The sequence below is a fragment of the Melanotaenia boesemani genome, chromosome 9 (genome assembly GCF_017639745.1).
Source record: "Melanotaenia boesemani isolate fMelBoe1 chromosome 9, fMelBoe1.pri, whole genome shotgun sequence".
In the NCBI taxonomy this organism is placed as follows: Eukaryota; Metazoa; Chordata; class Actinopteri; order Atheriniformes; family Melanotaeniidae; genus Melanotaenia; species Melanotaenia boesemani.
In genome coordinates, this window is record NC_055690.1 from 19,328,260 (window position 1) to 19,350,000 (window position 21,741).

Here is a 21,741-nt window from a genome sequence, read left to right on the forward strand (position 1 = left end):
AATTAACTCACAGTGGTGATGTAAGAGGAACAAAAGTATAAGATCTTAAGTGATCAGAGCTAACTTAAGGCAAAAATAAAAATAAAAAAAAAAAGTCATCATGTTGAAGTGAGGTTAAATCTAATGGTGAAATCTCACCTAACAAATCTGGGCTGGGAGATAGCTAATATATTATTGCAGATCAGGTTTGTTCTGGTGCTTCTTGCAGACGCCCAATCAAACCTGGACACATGGAGTTAGGAAGAAAACCTAGGAGCTCATTTTTTTTTCTCCACAAGGACTTCCTGTAAAGTTTTTATAGAGGCAGGCTATTTATCCTGCTGAGAGGTTGTTGTTGCCATGTGTTCAGTCTGTAAGTCTGTCAATTTGTGAAAAAGTCTTAGCTTCTCTCTCAAGCTTAAGCAGAGGCACTTCTAAACGCTCTTATTAAGTTTAGAATCGACTACTGTAATGCTCTACTTTCTGGTCTAGAAACTTGCCTCCTTGGAGCTGCTCCAGAACGCAGCTGCATTCTGACTCAGACCAAAAAGAGAGTGCATATTACACCAGTTTTAAAGTCTACATTGGCTTCTTGTCGGTTTTAGAATAGGTCTTGTGGGTGTGGGTGTGTGTGTGTGAGAGAGAGAGCGAGAGAGAGAGCGAGAGAGAGAGAGAGAGAGAGAGAGAGAGAGAGAGAGAGAGAGAGAGAGAGAGAGAGAGAGAGAGAGAGAGAGAAAGAGACTGACAAAGACACTTTTGGCTTTTTTCTTTTTCTGTTATTACTGTAAAGCACTGTGAATTGCAAAACTGTATTAAAAGTGCTATGAAGTCTAATTGATTGATTGATTGATGTCCAAAGATTTGTCGTAAACATTATATGCCGGACGCAACATGTTACTGAAGTCCTGAAAACATAATGCCTCTGGCCCTGGCTGTTTCTGATGTTGAGACATACCAAAAGCAAATTCTACCTGACACAAATCAAACACAACCAGATTACATTTGTTTAAACAAAATTATAAATACTACAGATAATTTGCTAGATTACCAGTACTATTTACTTTTGATTTAAAAAGGGGCATTTTCAGAACTCCGTCATGGTTGATGGTGCAGCTACAAACCCCAGTCAACTGTATAACATAAAATTAAAAACTGCACTCTTTGTGGGGAGTGAACAGTAAAAATACGAACATCCCATTTTCATTACGTGCTGATGGAATAAAGAGAACAAGGGGAAGCTGAGGTACTTTCTTTTATTTCCAAAAGAACAGTAAATTGTGTGACCTCAAAATGGTCTTTGTATCCCATGCATTGTGTTGAAACAGTTCTAAAACTGCCAATGATCATAATTTCCTCAAAATCACTACTTATTGTAGACATTTAACATCCATCTCACTTAAAATTCTGGTTCCCTTCACAACTAAAAAGTAAAAACTGGATCACAACTAAAATCATTTAGTTTAAAAAAAAGACAGAAGGGAGAAATATGCTGCCTGATAGATATAAAAGGTGTCTCACGTTTAAAAGTTCATGGCATCTTAACTGGAAAATTAACAAAGGAAGGGCTCCACATTTTTAATCTAACCTCAGGTATTTGAGTTAATACAGTATACACAGGCCATGTTTGCGTATGTGCAGACAGACACATCTATTTAATTCTGCCAAGAAAGAATTTAGCTTGGATTTAGTTGAGGGTTGATGTCTTATTGCACTGCTACAGAGGCAGATGTGAACAGATGACACACACACCTTCAACAAATCACATAATACGTTTCAGGAAAACTGATTATAAAATGGATCTAAAATACAACTTCAGTGCAGCTTTTGCATAAACAGTTTAACTCTCAGTTTCACTTTTGTAGTGCTGAGTTGGCTCTGACTAAGTACAGCAAATGTTGTGGGAAACTGTTGAATCACTAAGAAAAACTATAGCACTACTAGCAGGTATTAGACATGTTGGTTGGCTAGAAGAGAAGAGCGATCAAATTTCTTTTAGTTAGGTGGAGACAGCCTGTGAGAGTTATGCAATGCTTTCAGGATATGTAACCAGTAGGGTGTAAACAACACCACTCTCAAGTGGGACAGGCCAAGTCGTTGCTTGGTAACCAGTATTTTGGGCCAGAGCAAGCAAACAGGCCCGCCTTCCAAGAGGAAACAGGGGTTGGCCTCATGAGCACAGTGCAAGCTAGTGGCTTCTCGTAAATATGCTAAGAGACAGGGGCAAGCAAAACAAAGCACATCAGGGGCATCCCATAACACTGCTTACAGATTTTTTTTTTCTTCTATTTTTTAGCCTGGTTTGACTGGGGTCTAGACCACAACGAAATGTAAACAAATAAACCCTCCATGAGCAATTCTTGAGGGAGAATTGCAGACTATACTCCACATTACATGTAGTCATGACATGACATATATTCCACTCACCATGCTTAACAGAAACTCACTGTTATCTGTATGAAGATGTTGTCTGCAAACAAAGGGATTTTAAAGGTTTTTAAATATAGATTAATTACCTATGGCATTTGAGTGTTATACTATTAAACATAGTTTATTTTTTATTGTAGTTCTTATATTCAAAGACATCTTTGAATATATGCAGTGGAAATTAACTTCAGTTAGACTATAACGATCACTACAAATAATTTACTGGTCTTAAGCCGACATTTAAAAAAAAAAGGAAAAGACTTTAAGTCTAAAAAGTAAAAATGCTACTTATATTAGATTAATTGTATGCAATGACGAGATTGTTCTCTTCCTGTAATTTGCTTATTCGTCAACCAAAACAGTACGACTACTACTCGTGAGTGTTGCTCGCTGCAAAGCACAGTATATTCGTAGTTTACTACAACAAAATACGAAATAAATTCAAACTTTCCCTGGTACCGCTCGATGTTACACAGCGCACAGAACTGTCGCTAATGGTTAAAACAGCGTCAAAACAATAACAATCGGTGCTAAATAAGCTCCAGTCTGCTACTGGTGTCTGTAGAGAAAGAATCCGGAAGCCATGTTGTGTGCTTCTGCCTAGAACTGGTTACCACAGCAACCGGTTGCTAAGCGGCATAACAAAAAAAGACCCAAATTTATACGTCCTTGCGTCAGAGGCAACGGCGTATCCATGGCAACGGAACGCTATATACACACACACATGCAGCAAAGTCGTGGATAGCACATGGTCCCTGCCATTTGTTTTAACACAAACCTTTCTCTTTTTAATTACTAAATATTGTTTTTTTTATTTTTAACGATATTAAGAGGGATAAGTACATTTTTGCCCTTATGAAGTCTATCGTGAGACATAATTAAATAGACATAATATAAGCACAATACTTAAACTAAAATAGCAATATTCCACTGTTATCGCTATGATTTCGTGCCATCGCCTCGTTAAATTCCGATATTGTCGTTTACTGTTGTTACTTTGCCATGAAAATGGGTTGTTGGTGTGCGTTATCAGCTATTCACCTTAATGATTCTCCATCATGGGCAACTTACATCGATGGAGTTAGTCATCCCGGGTAAACAGCACAGCACCGGTAACGGCAGCCCGGATGGGACACAACGTCCTCCGTAAGTCCTCGTCTCTGACGTTGTTGCGACTCTGACTAATAACTTGTTATACCCATCTCTTCCCTTTTTGCTCACGCCTGTTCACACATCAGTTGAAGCCGTACTCCTTTCACAGCAGCATGTCCGCCCCATGACATTGTTTGACATCACAACCAAAACGTAGGCCTTGTATTTAAAAATTTTCATTCATAAATTTCCGCCCCGTTTTCCCGCATTTAGACTGTGGAGCAACTCCCCAAGCAGAGCCAACCTCCCACCTGCCACTTTCCCACTGCTGTCCGCATGTAGGCTTTGATAATGAATCACTTTCTGCTCGTTCAGGGTATGTCTGCAACGACAGGCGCCGATTTCCGTCACTGCTGCCCACTGTCCAAACTGCTGTTTAAGTTTTGTGGGAAGAAAGGGATGCAAATGAGACTGTTGTTGATGTTCTGAATCTTGCCTACACTAAAATCCTTAAAATATTAGGCTGTTACACTGTGTTCTATAGCCTATATTAGAAGGTAGACTATTTCTCAACTTGAGGTTAATAGTGGAATAGTACCCGACTTCAAGTTCAGGGCATGTTCGTGCTCAGATGAAAAGGAGGCTTTCCTAGTCATTAGTCGCTAAGCTCACAGACTCAGAGGAGTCCCGAGGGCGTGTCCTGAGAAACTTTTCAGCAGGATTTCCCCTGCATGCCGGGATTCCACCCAGGAGTTCTGGCATACATAAACCATTGACTATCCTCTGTTTCCCACGGTATATATTGTGGTCTGTGTGATATTTAGATCAACCAGTATAATAACTATCAAATATTTTGTATCTACTCCCGAAAAGACTTCAATGAAATACATAAAGAGAATTGCTAATATCAGGTACACTGACGCAACAACCGTCTCCAAGATAGGACGGATATAAAAGGAATATCGTCTTATGTAGCCATGACCTCAAAATGTTCCAATGCCAGATGCATGTAAAGTCTAAAGTAGATACTTTCCATATTTATCGCTCTTAAGTTTCTTAAAATTTCCTTTCTGACATTGTCAGACGGCGAGAAATATCTCGTGCCTGTGATATTTAAAAAAAACAGTCTATTATTATCCACCGGCGAGGTAAGCTTCTGGTCCCTTTCAGTGGGAGAGGGAATCCCTCAACGTCACCAAGGATACCAAACACAACATTAAGCACAAATATGGGCATGTACGTCAGCGGAACTCCAGAGGCGGGACTTCAATGATAGAAATGCCCTGGTTGTACTCGATGAGATGGCTTCATTCATAAGACAAGACCTGCTACCGTGTACCGTTGCCTTTTACTAGCTTGCGTTCTCCGGCGTTCCGTTAACGGACTAAATGGATCTATAAACGCACATTTGAAAAGCGGATAAGGAAGATCAGTCTACTCAGGATTTACAGCAAAACGAGAGGACCTCTTCAGGAACTAAACTGGAACACTTCACCCCTAAACGCGGGGAACTGGATTAAGCTTCTTCATGCAACTTTTTTGGAAGGAAACCAAGACCATTTCACCGGGAAATAATAAAAAGATCGGAAACGGTAAGTCAATATTAACTTTAGGTTCAAATACAACAAGCTACATTATACAGCGTGTTGTGCTTGAAAGAAATGTTTCCTTCTCCAAAAGTCACCGCTGTAAAAGTAGGCAAAACATCTGTCTACTAGAAGATGGTTTACATGTTTCTCAATTGATGCTGGTTTCACGTAATAAATACTTTTAAAATAAACAATTTATTGTACTCTGTTTGCTGGAGTCTTCAGCGATCATTTAATCAGCGAAGACAGTTTGCATCGCTACGACGTTATGCATATTTTAACCTAAAATGGGGAGTCAGAGAGAAAATAAACATAAAAAACTGCCTATCAGTGCAACCCTTTGATTTTGGTTAATTTACCTGCCCATAACAATAGTCATTTCCCCCAGCTACATCTTTTTTAATAACCTGCTTTTGTGTGTGCCGCTGCTCTGCTGCTGCAGGTGACAGCACGCGCTCTCTGGTAACTGCAGGTGTCGCGTTCCCTCTCGGTCCCTGCGGGGAGATGTACCAAGGGTTTCCCGGTGAGCCTGACAGCGGATCCCTTGGAAGCTCGTCTCCATCCATAGAGTCCCAGTATCTATCCTCCGTGGACTCCTTTGGGAGCCCGCCCACCACCAGTGCTCCACAGGTAAGTTTAAATAAACAAACAAATAAATAAATAAATATGATTATTTTAAGATAGGAAACGATGCATCAAACCCACGTTAGTTCCAGTCTGACAAAAATTAACATGGATCAAAGACTATGGCTAATTAAAGTCATACTGTTTGCATAGGCTGCAACAGGTTTGGCAGGTTAAACTGTTCTTATAGCAGGCTACATCAGTTTACAGTTCGAACTTTTGCTAATTCGTTCATTTAACTGAATGTGCAACCTACTTAGATCTTAACGGGGAAAGTGATTTTATAAAAAAATCGGTTTCAAAGAATTGTTTTTGTTTTCCCAAAGTTCACCCCTTATTAAGCTATACGCTTTATTAAGCTATAGAAATAGGTTAGGCTATATTAAGCTATGGAAACAGTCTAATAATAATGCTAATAGAAGTTGTGGGATTCTAACTGAATGATATCAGAACTGCATAACAAACAGGCTAGATTACAAAACATTACAGCGTTCATTTTACAATAGGATTATTTTTATCAGACCCTAATGTCGATATACAAAACGAGTATTCCGGTGTATTCTTTCAACTAGACAATGATAGTTTCAGAGGACATTTAAATTTACCAGTGATCTGTTCCTTGTGGAACCGCCGGCGGTGGCTTTCACAACGTGCTACATGTACGGCACGCCGCAGCGCGGAAGACAGAGTCCTGGAACTCTACGACGTAAGCGCTGAAGCCCCGCCTCTCCCCACTAACCGTTTCTCTCCTTCCACACTCCGCGCTCCTCTCATAGGCCGCGCCGTGACGTAAATGCATGTTCTATTTTGGAATGCTACGTCGCGTTGCCAAGGGGAACACCGGGGGTGTGACGGGGGAGGAGGAAGAAGGAGGGGAATGCGCTCTGAGAGAAAAGCGATTGGTCGAATCAGCCGCTTTTAGACGCCTGTCCCAATGTCTTCACACTCTTTTAGATGAATATTTATCTCCGTCGGTACTCCTCCATGGGTCTAAAAGAAACCAAAAAGGGCAAGGGATGGAGCTGAACCTTCCATGGACATTTTTAGACGCATTTATGAACAAATAGAAAACGTGTGAGTGTGACACAGCAACAAATGCAGACTAAAAAGTATCAAACCTAAGATTAAAATCCACTTTACAATCCCCCACCCCAGCTCTACTCCAATTGTAATTTATCAGTAGCCTATCTTCTTTATGCAAGTAAAAAAAAAAAAAAAAAAAAAAAGACTTTTTTTCCCACACATTTTGCCTTTTTAAAGTTGTTCTTGTAATTTATGTATGTGACTTTTTGGCACATACTTGGTAAGTTTTTTTTATATAGTTACACAAAACATTTGTTTTTTTAAATATCTCTGTATAATTTCAGGCTTTCTGTTAACATTGCAGCTTCACTTAGGATATCAGTACTGGCTTTAGTAATAACAGACCCTAAAAGGCTGCACCTATCTACAGAAATAAGGTTTACCCTCTATGATTGGGATGATTAACTACATAGTTGTAAATATGAGAAATCACTTATACAAGCCTCTTTGTGTTGTAAGTTCTAATATAAATGTAAATAGCTTCATGTTCTGTGAAGTTTAACTGTTTATATCTCCTGGTCAGGAGTGTGTGTCAGCAGGCACTGGCTTGAGCATTGTTGGCAGTGGGCCTGGGACAAGTGTTGGTGGGGAAATGCCTGGTTCATTCGTTCCCACTGTCACTGCCATAACCACCAGTCAAGACCTGCAGTGGATGGTACAACCAACTTTAATCTCCTCCCAGGCCTCTGGACAGAGTGGCTCCACTGGCACAACAACCATGACCCAGCCAGTGTCACTGGTAGACCCATATGACATGCCAGGTCCCAGTTATTCTTCAGGGTCTGGATTCACTCCTCCAAGTTCTGATACTCCTGGGCCAGCACCAGGCCCCATCCGTCAGTCCAGACCCCGTAGCCGCCGTACACGAGACGAGTCTGTGAGTGACGATGGAGATGTTGGTGTGTTAGTAAGTTTGTGTGCTTGAGCGGTTTGCCTGTTGACCCCACAGTGCATCTTACATGTGCATTGTGGAAGCCAAAACAAGTCTTGTGCACTTTGAGGGTAAAATTACATTCAGCAGTATGGGTAATATAACTTTAAATAAAAATATAACTAATATGGGGTGATAGATTTTTCTTTTAGCCCCCCCCAAAAAAGGGACAGATTGTCCCTCAAGACGGAGAAAGTGCAAAGACCTTTACTGTCTATGTCATCATTTTTACATCCTCTGCATGGATAATATGGTTATATTTTGAAAAGTAAAACAAAACCTTTCTACTAAACAATGTTTTTATTCATTATAGTTGACACCAGAGGAGGAGGAAAAGAGGCGTGTTAGACGAGAGAGAAATAAGTTGGCTGCTGCCAAATGCAGAAACCGCAGACGGGAACTTACAGACAGACTGCAGTCGGTGAGTTTTGCCCTGTTTTCGCTGCCAGAATGAGCAATGATTATAAGTGTATACATTATATAACCTTCCATTGCATTATGGAGTATGTTAATAACTGTCTGCATTTGTGTATAGCAGTTATGGTTTTAAAAAGAGATTATTGTACCTATGGTATTTATAGTTTAATTAAGCAGCTCCTCTGTGAGGTAATAGGTAAGATGATACCTACAGAGAAAGAAAGCATTTTTACAGGGTGGATACATGCTCCAATAAAAACACCTAAGTATAATTTAGCTACCACTTCTAACCTCTAATCTCTCTTTTTCCCATCCTCTCCTACACTTCATCCCTCTCTCTTGTTCCTCTCTCTCCCTCCACATTTTTCTGTCATTCTCTGTAACCACTCGCAGGAGACTGACATACTGGAGGAGGAGAAGGCAGAGCTGGAGGCTGAGATCTCAGAGCTGCAGAAGGAGAAAGAACGCCTGGAATTTGTGCTGGTGGCCCACCAGCCCAACTGCAAGATTCCGTACCAGGACCAGCCTCAGCAGGGCTCAGGACAGCTCCCTCCAGTGCAGTCCCAGCTCCCTTCCCAGACCTTACAGCCTCCTGTCTCCATTGTGGGCTTAACTGTGAAGGAGGATTCTTTCTATCTGCCTCCTGCCTACACAGCCCATCTGGCCTCCACACAGCCTCAACCTCCGGTTCAGCAGCAGCAGCAAGTCCAGCAGCAGCCTCAGCCAGGAATAATGCAGGAGGTAGAGTTTTCTAGTTCTTTCTATGGCTCAAGTGAGCTGGCACCGGGGGGGCCATGCCTTATGGCCAGTGACAGTGGTGGTGGTGTTAACCATGACGATGCGGCTATTGGCAGCTACAACACCTCATACACATCTTCATTTGTGTTCACCTACCCAGAGGGAGCCTGCGGGGTCAGTGCCAACCAGCGGAACAGCAGTAGCGAGCAGTCATCTGATTCCCTGAACTCGCCATCGCTGCTGGCGCTCTGATTGACCGACAGAAACATACATGTACACATCCTAACATGCACACACATGATATTGCTGGAAGTAAAAGCTGCGACAAGTACATGCACAGTACCAATCAGTCTCACTTATTGAGGAAAAAAGAAAACAACCAATCATTTGAACCGGATTGGGTTAAAGAAAGCACCTTCTGAAATTCATTCCAAATAAGAGCCATAGAAAGAGTTGCACATTTGATTTAAGCCTTAACATTAAGCTGAAATGCTGAATAAATGATTGTTTTGCATTGAGCAGAAAACTTGCAACAGGTAATGCTAAGTGAATAAAAACTTAGTGAAACAAGTCAATATTGGCAACCATAAAATGCTCTGAATTAATAGATTAATTCACAATGAATTCTTTAATTCCAATACTCTAAAGGAGTAAAATACAACATGCTCATGTTACACCACATCAAGCACCAATGCCCCCACTTTGTTCCCTCTGTCGGTTGCCCCTCCGCTAGTGCTCTTGCTGTCATTCTTTTCCATCATGTTTTTCCCTCTTCCTCCTGTTGAATGTATTGTGCATATCTGGCATAGGGAAGGAGGACAATTTTTCAGGGTTTTTTCTTATGGGAGACAGACTGCTGATCTCTTCATCTCTTCATCTGCTCAGCTTCTCTCTGCTTCTTCATTCGCTGCTTGGACTTGGCAAGATGAGGATCTGAGTATTGCAACCTCCTCTGAATCTTGTGCTTTCTCCTCTCATTTTTGGAAAATTTCTGCCGTCTGCCTACCTGTCATGCAACCCATCTCTACCCATCTCTGTTTTCTCCTCTTCTGTCTCTATGTTTCTCCCTCCCTTTGAAGTCTTCAACCCCTGAGAGCCCGAAGACCCCTTCCAGCCCTTGGGACCTTGAGTGAAAGCCGGCGCAACTAACATGCCCTTTTGCACCCTGTTACTCAAGGATTTGGATCAAGCTTACCCAAAAGGAAGAACATTTTCTTGGAGCTCATTGCTCAGATCCTTAAAGTGAACAGCAGCAACAATTTTGACATATACACAAACGCATATCTGAAGAATACAAAATGCCAGATGCCACTGTATTCTGCTGAGCCATTTTTCCATATTCACACGATAAAATTTATACACACTTTTTGTGAGGCTGGAGATAAATTAAGAAGAAACTGAGGAAGGAAGTGCAGATAAAGACAAACTAACTGATTCTAGGCACAAGATGGAGCTCATCTTTGCCATCCATCTATCCATCCATCCATCGAAGCTAAAAGAATACAAGAGGCAAACACTAGGAAAAAAAAAAAAAAAGACAGTAAAAACATTTCTGGTTTTGCCAATAGCTTTGAAGGTGACCTCAGACGAACACCTTAATATCACAAAGCCTCATCACCCAGGGCCTGCAAGAATATATTCTTGCCATTGCGCTCAAGTCTCTGAATTGAAGTTACAGACATTTTGTTGCTGCACGCCAGCTCAGATTTTTGCTCAGAATCTACCAGATGTGAATTGATGCCTTTATTTAGAGGAGGGACTATATTTTTTTAGATATTGGGATCCAGACAACCTCTAAACATTGGGCTCAGTGGTCTCTGCGCCTCCCCTGTTCTCTGAGCAGAGTTGAGGCAGGGGTGGTGCATTTATTGTGAATGTGTCTACTCTGAGGCACCTGGCCCATTTATTTCTTGCTTTATTGAGGTTGATATGGGATGCGAGCACAAAGCAAGACCTGGAATTAAAGGGGGGAATGTGCGGGCTGATGTTGTGGAGTGAGCGTCTTTTCTTCGCCTGTGAATTTGTAAAACTTGTTTTTCTTGTATGTTTGAGTGAGAACTGTTATATATTTTAATGTTTGTTTGTGTGATTCATTGTTTTGCACCCCTGCTTCCCTTGTATTTTTGCCATTTCTTGTTTGTTTTGTTAATTTTGTTACTTTAATAGACATTTTTCATAACTGTTACTATTATTATGACATTGTAACTATTGTTTTATTATCTTATTGTATTTTCATTTGGCAACTTTGGAGGCATGCTGTGCACTACAAAAAAAAAAAAAAAAAAAGAATCAACTAAAGAGTTTAATTATACATCTTTATACATATACATCAAAACAGGTAACATGTATATGTATTGGTGTATTACCATGATTGTAAAGTATGAATGTCTGCAGATATAAATAGGATATTTTTGTCAATGAAGAACAAGGTCAAATGTTAAAATGAATATTTTTCTAAAGGAACAGAAAAAAAGACTATAATGAATTTCAAATACTGCCCAGTCCCTGAACATGAAGCACGATGTCACTGCCTCTGTCAATGTGTATTTATGTTTTATAAACAATATAAAGCACTATCCAAGTTACATTTAATGTATGTTTATAATAATGATGTTAGAAGGTTGTGGTAATGCCGTTGTTTTGTTTGTTTTTTCTCAGTGAGGTCTGTCCAAAGCTACTGACACCTTAATGCCACTTAGAGTATAGCATTGTGCAAAGAAATAATAATAATAACATTGTGATTGAATGTTATTAGACATATTATGTGACCTGCCAAGCCTCATTCTAAGAACAAGGTTTCATACCCAGTGTGCATTTCTGTCCAGTATAAACATATCACTTAACATATTTACAGATATGTGTGATAAAGGATAATCAACATCTTAGCTTTGATTTATTTACATTGCTGTGTTAAAGTTAATGCATTCTTGTACTCAAGAAAAGGAAAAAAAAAGTATTGTGAATGTATTTGCTGGATTTAAAAAAAAAAAACTTTATTTTCATCAAATAAAAAATGTTTATTCCAAGCAGTGGATAAATTAATGTATGAATGTTTTTAATGTGGCTCTTGGTGGTCAGAAAATGGGCAGACCTCATTATTTCAATGTTGAATAAGGACTGTGTTTGTATAGCTGTTGAAGATGCCTTTTGACTTCCTTCAAATGCAAATGTGATGAAAATATGTTCTGGCGTCAGAATAAGCATAAAACATATTCAATAGTTCTCATGTATATAGGTTTTGTGGTGCTACTTATATGGGACTATAATGATGAGGCAGTAACACATTGAATGGTGGAAGGTAACACATTGCTATTACTGAGGCTCCGGGTGAGTGAGAACACAGCTCATCTTAGCAGGATGTTTTATTCTGACTGGATGCCAATAACAGGGAATTCCCAGCAGCAGAAGCTTTGATAGCTCAGTACGCACTTTGTTCTTTCACCAAAGTTTAATATAACTGCCTGCTACTTCTTTAAGCGTGAAAAACTGATCTCAGAAGGCCCTTGTACTGTCCCTGCACTCCTCACTGATGCCCCTAAATACCACACAGTTTTTCATCTGATTCTTTCTTTAAATTGTTTAAATTTCCTTTAAAGAATTGTAAGGTCCACAGACAGCTTACAAATGGATGGTAAATGAAGAAAGAAAGAAAAATATAGAGCTAATGGTTATAAGCGAGGAAACCTGCCTGCATCTACCTGTACTGTACAATGGTGATGATAACATTAACTGAACAAGTGCTTTCCTATTTTTCTATGATGAGGTAAATGTTGCTGTGTTTCTATTTTTTCCACAATTCCCACATGCGCGCTGGTTTCATATTATCCCTGTAATTAACTGCAATACTTGTAATCCTCTTGGATGAACATAATGTAGCATATCCTGCAGTGATCAGACTGACTGCTACTATATGTCAAGTGTGATGATGTATTGCTTTACTTCTCAACTTTTGTTACAGTATTAAAATGTTATCCAGAATATTTAAAGTAAGATTTATTTTGAGACAATCGTCATGGAAAAAAAAATGAAAAAGCATGTTTTCTGCATTTATTGATGCATAGAGACTAGCATATTGATGCATAGCATTCCTCTTTGAAGAAGCTTTTATTAGGGTCCATTTGATTCCTTTTTCTTTTCTTCTTTTTTTAAAGATTGACCTTTTTTTCTGTGAGCATTAAGTCATTTCTGGATCTTATGAAAATATGATAGATGTGAAACTTATGGATTACATAAATGAAATGCCAAAAGAAATTAAAAATAAAGATATTATTTAGGTGGCTGGACAAATGCATAGCATGGTTATGAGGGTCCTTTGATATTTGTGCAGACATGTTTCTGCACATCACTGTAAAGTAATGGTGTCTTATTTTATAATCTTGTTTCTACTCTTGAAGAGGACCAAAATGTATAACATTTTTGCAACCCCTTCACTCTGATTCTCTGTGGCCATATTTTAGCCTCCCGTTTTTGTTATCCTAAAATGTTTACAATATGAAGTTTTTATTTTCAGTTTGTAGACTGTAAAAGCAGGGTGACCTGTCTCCTTAATGATGGTTTGACCAAATGCCATTTATTTTCAAATTGTGAAGAATTACATAATAAAGATCATATTATAAGATAAATGTGACTTGATAAATGTGTCAGTGAGCTCTTTGGACAATTCTAACGTCTGACTTTTTAAAGGTATCTAAACAAAAGTCATTCACCTACTTTGTTGCTTGACTTGAGGCTGCATAAAAGTAAGCAAAGACTTGTAAGTGATTGTGTTTTTACATTTAACTTCAATTTTGTGATCTTTTAGCATAACAATTACTTTAATTCTAGTGTTCAAAAAGTATTTAACCTCTCATATAGTATATTTTAGCAATGCAGAACAAGACAGAGAGAAACACAAGATGCAGTGTAAACTAAATTAAATGGAATTCCTTTAACTTCGGCAGTCTCCATCATTCCTTCTCTCACTCCTTTAGTAAAACTGGACTCAGTAATTGCTTCGAACTCTTCTTTTCTGCTGCAAAAGGCTGTAAAACATACATGTTGTCATGATTTATAAATTCTAGCTTTAGTTCTTGGTTTTCTCTTCGAGTCTGTTAGTCGTTTTATTTTGTTGAGTCCACCCCCTTGTATTACCTATTATCTTTATTTCCTGTTCAATACACACCTGGACTTAATTTGCTGATTATGCCACCTGCTCCTGGTCTTGTCATTAACTACTATACTCCTTGGTTTCTGTTGTTCCTTGCCACATCCTTAAAATAGTTTTCACATGGTATTTTCTTGTCCTTCCAATTTTTTTCATCAGCTTTCCTGAGTCTGTTTGGTTTATTTGATTAGTTTGGCTATTTTATGTACTGGTCTACCCTGCTGTGGCAGTGCCCTTTGTTTCAATAAATATAATTTCCTACGTCTGTTTGTCTTTTCCCGCTTCTCCTTGCATGATCGTTCTTTCTTCACGCACCCCGATACAGATCAAACAGGAAAATTTTGGGTTTACTGACATTACCATTGTCAAAATTACTCTTAATATCAAATCACACATACAAGCATGAATGCTTCAGTTTGCCATCAACCAGCCTGACAAAATTTTGGTTAGACATGTTGTCACTTCTCTTGACAAAACCTTTCTAATTTGTTTCCTGGCAAGGATTTTTTTTAAAAAAATTTAAATGTTGTATATTGCGGGCAGAGCCAAGTACTTGGCCGTGGAAAAGCCAGTCAAAAAAGCGTAATATCGCTATCATTTCCACAGCATGTTTTGTATTGGCTCACTGGCCTGTTAGAAAACCAAATTGTCATTGTTTCACCTTTCTGACCGATGCTTTATTATCCGCATGGATTCTGAGCTCGACTAATCCACCTTGTTATTCCATCAGATTTGTGGAGTTAATCAATTACATTACCCCGCAGCATGCAATAACCACCTTGATTAACAGGGATGGGAACAGTGCCCTTTGGGCTGAATGCATCACTCACATCTATTGATCCAAATATGTCTCAAGTCACTGTGCTCAAACGGCTCAAACTCTGTCTCATCCCATTAAACTTTCCCCTAGTCTCTCTCTCTCTCTCTCTCTCTCTCTCCCTGACTCTCTGAGCAGTAATGTATACAGTACGCTTGTGGTCGTAGTCATGAGCTTGTCACAAATGTTTGGTGTTGATTCGCAGTCTCTGCCGCCATCTAATGTCCACGTGTAAAATTCGAAAACGTTGTTTTATAGTTGCCTTTGCCGGATGTTGCGTAACAGAAGAAGCGCGAGTTTTCCGGATGCGTCTGACGTCACCATGCGTTTGTTGTAAACATGGCGTCTGTGACAACAGGTGAGAGCATAAAGGCCCGGCCGGCAACCATAACTTTAGCCCACAATTAAAAATATTGATAGTCATCTGTGAGAAATTATTGATATAGCAGTTATTAACATTATCTTAACTATTTAAGCGGATGTCGTTTATAGAAGGTAACCTAAAATGAATTAGCTCATTGTAATTAAGAGCTAAAGCTAACGCTAGGTCAATGCTAAAGTGAACGGTTTTTCATATTGGGCTTTTGTGCGTTCATTGAATATGTAATTTTATAATTAATTACAAAACAGAAGACAGAATTATGCGCTGAGTCGTTGGTCTGTTAATTTTGTGTCAAAATGGTGATCTCCTAGGCTTATGCTAACGTTAGCCACCCAGATTTTCACGCCTGATTGTCAGTATGGTTTAACTCCTTTTTTTCTTTATAGGACCTACTGGTCTGTCATTTCTGGTTGTAACATGTTCAGATGCTCGAGTGTCAAATGAGAGTTTAGCCTCCGTCTCAGTGTGGCTGACTTAATCAGTAACAGTCAGAGCTTGTTAGACAGGGCATTGTTGTGGCAGCTGTTGTGCTTCCTTCATTTTCTATGTGTAACTCCAGCCACAAGACGTTTCATAATTGGTGATATAAATAACCTCCAGCTGCCTCTGGTCAACACGTGTTAGTCTTCAGCATACTACTGTCCACTCAGGTTTACATCTCCCACTGGAGTTTGCAGTCAGGTTCCTCTCCCGCTGTAGACTACACAGTATATACTGACAGCCTCAGCCAATTGTAGATCTGAACTTTGAAGCTTGTTTACATTGAAGAGCTTTAATATAACCACAAGCACTATGAAAGAATTGTTGATCCAATCATTACTCCCTGAGTTTCATGATTCTTGCTTTTGATGCTTTTGTATCATCACAAACTGATCACTTTAGTTGTGTTGACTATCAGTCAAAAATTAAGCAAACAACATTAATGACTTATTTGAACTGTTTTTTGTTATAAAACTGATTATGTGTTATTGTCCTCAAAGTCGTTGTGTGGGGTAATATTTTAAAAAGACCCTTTTTATTCCCTTCAGCCACTTCTGAGTGGATTCAGTTTTTTAAAGATGCAGGGATCCCAGCTGGTCTTGCCGTCACTTATGCAGTTTCCTTTGTTGACCACAGGTAACCTAAAGCCTTTTCTTTATAAAGCTCATACATTTCATGCATTTGTAACTTAACCTCCTTAACATTTTTTTTCTTATACGTTACTCTACTAAAGAATTCAGAAGAACATGCTGATGGACCTCAGTAAAGACATAATGATGGACCTTGGCATTACAGTCATTGGTGACATCATTGCCATTCTTAAACATGCCAAGCAAGTCTACAGACAGGTGAGGCCAATTAAAAATTAAAAGTTAAAATGTTAAAAAATTATTTACTGAAATGGATTTTTAATAGGCGTAAACAAACTATAACTGTATTATAGGAACTAGGAAGAATTATCAGCACCTGTAAAGAAAGCGCTCACTTTTGTATAAACACTTTGACCTCAAAGAAAATTTAATTTCTTCCAGTGTTTAAGTATGTGTCCTCAGTTAATCAGCTGGTCTAAAACATTGGGAAATTGTTTCCATAGGTCAGAGCTGTATCAGACATAGCCATGTAAGAAGTACTCCCTTCCAGTCAGTGACTTCGTTGTAAGGGTACTAATTTCCATATATCTTCATTGTTTTGTGATTGACCATCTTCAGGACATGTGCAAAATGGCAACTGAGGCCATCTCCTCTGGACAGACCAGTGTTCAAGCAGAACTTAGAAGAACCGCCAATACTCGTAAGTTAAAAAAGAAAAAATGTTTTTATAGATAAGGCACCAGCTATGTTTGAAATAAAATTAGCTTCTGATAGGATTTTTAACTCTATTAACTTTAGTGCATAACACGGTTGTTACACAGTTAAAAACCAGCTATTTACAATGCCCCAAATATTTTTAGGCATTGTGAATAGCCCCAAAATAAATAAATTGGAGTAAATCATATGTATATCTTCTAAATGAAAACAAAAAAATACATACAATATCTCTGGTGATATTTTTGTGTGGCACTTATATTATTTTCTTTGCATCTTGCAAAAGTGTGATTTTGTTGTTTGGGATTTTTTATTCTTCTTGTAACAATAAAATTAAGGCTATCTAAGGTTGTTCACTTGCTGACAACCAGTTTTACATCTTCATAAAAAAGACAAAAATGCAGGCTGTTGTTTTATGTCAAGAAATGAGTCATTGACTTAAAACTGGATTCTCGCTGCTCTGGGTCTTGTGTTTGAACAGTACTTTTTCTTAACTTTTCATATGAAGCTACCCTAATCCCAGCTGTTGAACAATGTCTCTTACTTTTTCTCAGCTGCTACTCGTATGATTGCCAATGCCTTGAGCCACGATTCACCACCAGCCACACCAGCTCGCCGAACTGACAACCGCCTCTCCGTTACAGTGTCTAACACACAAGCAAACAAGAATAACAAAGCAGGTAATAAATAGCATGAAAGATTTTCTATCATTTTATTTGTTGCCCTCTTGTGCTTCTATTCATTCCTCATGTGTTCACTATTTTTTCAGTTGTAAGCCAGCCTGCTGATGAGGGGAACTGTTTGTCCGCAATGAAGCGGCGACGTGTGACGGCAGAAATGGAAGGCAAGTACATCATCAACATGCCCAAAGGCACCACTCCTCGTACACGTCGAATCCTAGCCCAGCAGGCCAAAAAAGGTAGGCCTGACCCAGTGGTCTCGCCAGCAAAGCTCTGAACTAACACCGCTACTCACCAGAACTGATCAATGCTAAAAGTTTTCATGAAAATGCCCTCTGGGCAAAATTGGAGCATCAGACATGATGTTGATAATCAAACCTTGTTTGACCCTTGCTGGACTTTTGTAATTTAATTTGCTGGCTTTACTAACTCCTCCTCTCATTCATTAAAGATCACTCCTGTTAAGATGTGCTTTTTATCTTTCATATTATTTTGTTTTCTGACTTGGCCTGTCTTTAAATCCTGATCTTCTGCGACTCAACATAAATTAGCAGTTTAGTTTCTATATTATTGAGGAGTAATAGAACTGCTATTCTCTAACGCATTTTCTCATAGTCTATAAAGGTAATTGTAACATCATACTTTGTAACTGGCTCTTTGTCCACTTGGTTTTTATGTATTTTTTTCTATGGAGATGAAAGAAAGAAAAAAATAATAAATATAAGAAAAGTCGTACTTTTCCTTATAACTCTGCAAGGTAAATAAGTTCTGAAGTTAAGCATGAATCCCAGATAATGATAGATAACATATATTTAATTGGAAACTTAACCAACTATAGACTCAGAAAATATTTTTAACCCTGAATATACACAACAGTATGGCCTCATAAAAGTTATATACTGTAAGTGAAGATCCTACATACAAATGTAGCCAAGGTAATGCTGCTGTGTGTCCGTATTTTTAGAATACTCTACCTTAGGTCAAACCTGGTTAATATACCAGTAGTTAGCTGTGGTGATGAGGAAATCCTTCTGTTTCTCCATCCTGGCTCTCATGTAGTCCTTTTTTGTGTGTTTACTCTGTGTTCCTGCACATTGATGTAACACTTGGTTGCACCTCTACGAACCACTCACAGATTTCTCACTGATGTAAGGCCACACATGTACAGTCTCTCACTACTTCCTGCCTTCTGCTGTTGCCTATTGATGGACATTACTTTGCATCATTATTACTGCCCTTTATACACTAGAAGATTTGGGGGAAAAATTGACAACTTGTGTTATCAGTGTCAAGTTTTCTTGCAGAGTTACTAGTCAAAAGACCACAATGATATTCCCCTTGAGGTTATGTACCATCATGCTTCTGATAGAAAGATTTCAGATTTTCTGTATTTGCATAACAGGCTAAAGACTTACACAAGTCTTATTGTGAGACAACAACGTTAGAAAAAGATGGACTTTGTAAAGCCCAAACCTAATTTTACAACCCTCTTACATTAAATACATGACAGGAACTTTGGATAACTCTTGCAAAAAATTTACACTATGTTAATTCCTTTATTTGTGAATTACCAGCCTGAAATGCTGATGGTGGTAGGTGTTAAAAATGCATTAGCATGCATTCTTTTTGTTACACGGTCCTATCTTGTATTAGATTGGGTGTGTGTAATTTTGCTCATGGAAAATCTAAATCAGAACCAAACCAATCAGTCTAGCTGACACCTTTGTGTTGAAAGTAAAATTTTGTTTCTTGTTTTTAATAAAAAGGTTTGAAGCGTACCTCTGTATTTGAAAGACTCGGAGCTGAATCGAGGGCAGACACAACAAATAACAGCAAGGTGAGGCCTGTCAGCACATCTTATAATTTACTGTCTTATAATAAAGCTGAGTTCTGAGGTTGTAATGTGCTCATGTGTTTTTTTGCAGCCCACTGGCGTGTTCAGTCGCCTCGATGGAGGGGATGAAAGTGAAGACACAACAAAGCCAGGAAATATAACTGCAAACATAAATAAAGATGATGAGGATGATAGTGATGGAGAAGGCTCTGTCCTCCAGTATGCCGGTGTCCTCAAGAAACTTCCTCCATCCCAGAAGAAAGAGCTGGCCACAAAAGCAGCACCAACCACCCTGCGACGTCTAGGCAGCAAATTTAAACTACCTCCCTCTGATTCTCCCACATCCTCCTCTACCTCTTCCCAGAATGGTGTCCCACCTGCTAAGATGAGTGTTCTTCAGAGACTGGGCAAGCTCCCCGCCACAAATGCTGCTGTGTCTTCAACACCCGCTGACACACAGGACAACAGGGTGACCAGCACTAGACCCAGAGTACAGGAAAGAGCCACTATAGCAAGCTCCAAGGTCAGCAGCAGCACTGGGGCTGGGGGAGCAGCAGCAGCAGGAGAGTCTGGGGGGGCTAAAATGGACGTCAAGGCTGTCAGTGTTTTTAAGCGACTGGGCAACAAGAAAACCTAACACACTTGGTAGAAATGATATTTTCTTTCTATACATTCTGTAAAGTGTTTTATCCACACCTTTCTTGCATTTACCTTGTTATATGCGAGACTGCAAATGATTATTTACTGGTTTGTTTGTTTAGTTTGGTCTTGGCCTGGGTGTATGGAAAGTTCAAATGCAGCTGCTATTAAAAAGTCATTTATTTAGTGTATATTTTTCTAATAATGAAGACTTGCTGTGTTTTGTTGTGCTACCAGTAGGCTATTTATCATGTCTCAGTCATATTTAGTCATATCTGCCATTTACTGTATGTTAGAAGTATGTAGTTTACTATATTTGTGAGCTTAAGGTATGAGCATGACATGAGCTGCCATGATGGTGGTTTTAATTTTCCCTGGTAACTCGTCATGTAGGGATTCTGCTGCCTAAACTTCCCTTTTCTGAGATTCTCTTGGCTAAATATAGTTGAGCAGTAGAAAGTGCTGGTCCTCCTATTCAAATTATGATATCTTTTTCTTTTTTAATTGCTGCTTGAATTCTGCCTGAATGTTAAATAGTTCTCAAAAATATTAAATGTAGACGTTAAATACATAGGACAGCACACAGACACCAGACGAAGAGGACATATATATATATATAGATATATATATACATATATATATATATATATACACACACACACACACACACAGAGGCAAACAGGAAACAGATGACAAAGATCAACCTCATCAAACACTTCCAACTTCTCCACCACAGTACAAAGTATTTTCTATCATCTACTTGAAAACCAGGTTGGTAGAATATTACTTATTTTAAGATGCACTGTATAGATTTGGTAGTCTTGATTTCTTTTCAGAACAGAATCTGTTCTGATGCTTATTTTTCTATGTGGACATTCTACTATTGTGTCCAAGTAAAGAACCTCAGAGGTGCCATCAGGCTTGGTGTCAGGGGCCACTGTACTTAAGCTCCAGTACTTGACTCAACCTATTTATGTGTCATTCACGCCAGAACTTTTCACACTGTAAATATTTAGAAATGTTTTTTATTGCTTTTAGACACAAAAAAGAGCAATGTTTAACATTGAGGAAAAGATGTTCTAAATTTTGAACAAAATGTGCTTGAAAAACGATTAAATCAGAGATGTTTCCAGATGTGTGAGCTGTTCTGTTTTTCCTGTCTTAAATGGAAATATTACAATCCATGTTATTGACACCAAATGTAACTCTTCTAATTATCAGCATATGACAGCAATAACAATACCCCTTTTATTAAGTTGCTCATTTACCCATCAACTTTTTAAACATCCCCATTACTGGTAGAGACCTTGTAGCGGCACAGCTGATTGGTGGGAGTATTATTGTAATTATGTTTTATGAGAAGATGTTATTAACTGCAACAGAAATTTCCTAATAACCATATAATAAAGTTACCACTGAGCCATTAAAACTTTACAGCCCCTAAAAAACAAACACAACATGGGATTATTTGTGGCTATCTCAGCATTCTTTGTAATTATACCAGTATTTACATCTCATTTAGTTTTAAATTAAAAGTCTTGAGGGAGTTAAATTCTCAGTGAGATGTCAAAAGAAGCGAGTGCCT

General features: G+C 38.8%; 2 protein-coding genes across 6 annotated transcripts; both read left to right on the forward strand.

Annotated features, from left to right (window-relative positions):
* The first annotated feature begins 4,833 nt into the window (after nt 1-4,833).
* fosb (FBJ murine osteosarcoma viral oncogene homolog B) lies at nt 4,834-11,198 on the forward strand. Of its 4 annotated transcripts, XM_041994902.1 has the most exons (6): nt 4,834-5,087; nt 5,527-5,714; nt 7,315-7,698; nt 8,036-8,143; nt 8,533-8,880; nt 9,038-11,198. In XM_041994902.1, exons 1-6 carry the CDS (start codon nt 5,024-5,026, stop codon nt 9,101-9,103), a joined length of 1,158 nt encoding a protein of 385 aa, XP_041850836.1. In that variant the 5' UTR covers nt 4,834-5,023; the 3' UTR covers nt 9,104-11,198. The 4 variants fall into 4 exon arrangements, with proteins under 4 accessions (XP_041850836.1, XP_041850834.1, XP_041850835.1 ...); XM_041994900.1 differs by having other exon boundaries at nt 8,533-11,198; XM_041994901.1 differs by having other exon boundaries at nt 7,315-7,668; nt 8,533-11,198.
* Nucleotides 11,199-15,087: 3,889 nt separating this feature from the next.
* Nucleotides 15,088-21,288, forward strand: c9h19orf47 (chromosome 9 C19orf47 homolog). 2 transcript variants are annotated; one of them, XM_041994905.1, is made up of 8 exons: nt 15,088-15,195; nt 16,248-16,335; nt 16,433-16,547; nt 16,908-16,989; nt 17,558-17,683; nt 17,773-17,922; nt 19,450-19,520; nt 19,609-21,288. In XM_041994905.1, exons 1-8 carry the CDS (start codon nt 15,177-15,179, stop codon nt 20,152-20,154), a joined length of 1,197 nt encoding a protein of 398 aa, XP_041850839.1. In that variant the 5' UTR covers nt 15,088-15,176; the 3' UTR covers nt 20,155-21,288. The 2 variants fall into 2 exon arrangements, with proteins under 2 accessions (XP_041850839.1, XP_041850840.1); XM_041994906.1 differs by having other exon boundaries at nt 17,773-17,847.
* The last annotated feature ends 453 nt before the right edge of the window (nt 21,289-21,741 follow it).

Excerpts from the sequence above, each read along its gene's own strand:
- fosb (XM_041994900.1), top strand. The coding sequence starts at position 5,024 with ATGCAACTTTTTTGGAAGGAAACCAAGACCATTTCACCGGGAAATAAT. Across the intron at positions 5,088-5,526 it reads TAATAAAAAGATCGGAAACG|GTGACAGCACGCGCTCTCTG; the intron begins GTAAGTCAATAT and ends CTGCTGCTGCAG. Across the intron at positions 5,715-7,314 it reads CCACCACCAGTGCTCCACAG|GAGTGTGTGTCAGCAGGCAC; the intron begins GTAAGTTTAAAT and ends TCTCCTGGTCAG.
- c9h19orf47 (XM_041994905.1), top strand. Across the intron at positions 16,548-16,907 it reads CCAAGCAAGTCTACAGACAG|GACATGTGCAAAATGGCAAC; the intron begins GTGAGGCCAATT and ends GACCATCTTCAG. Across the intron at positions 16,990-17,557 it reads TAGAAGAACCGCCAATACTC|CTGCTACTCGTATGATTGCC; the intron begins GTAAGTTAAAAA and ends ACTTTTTCTCAG.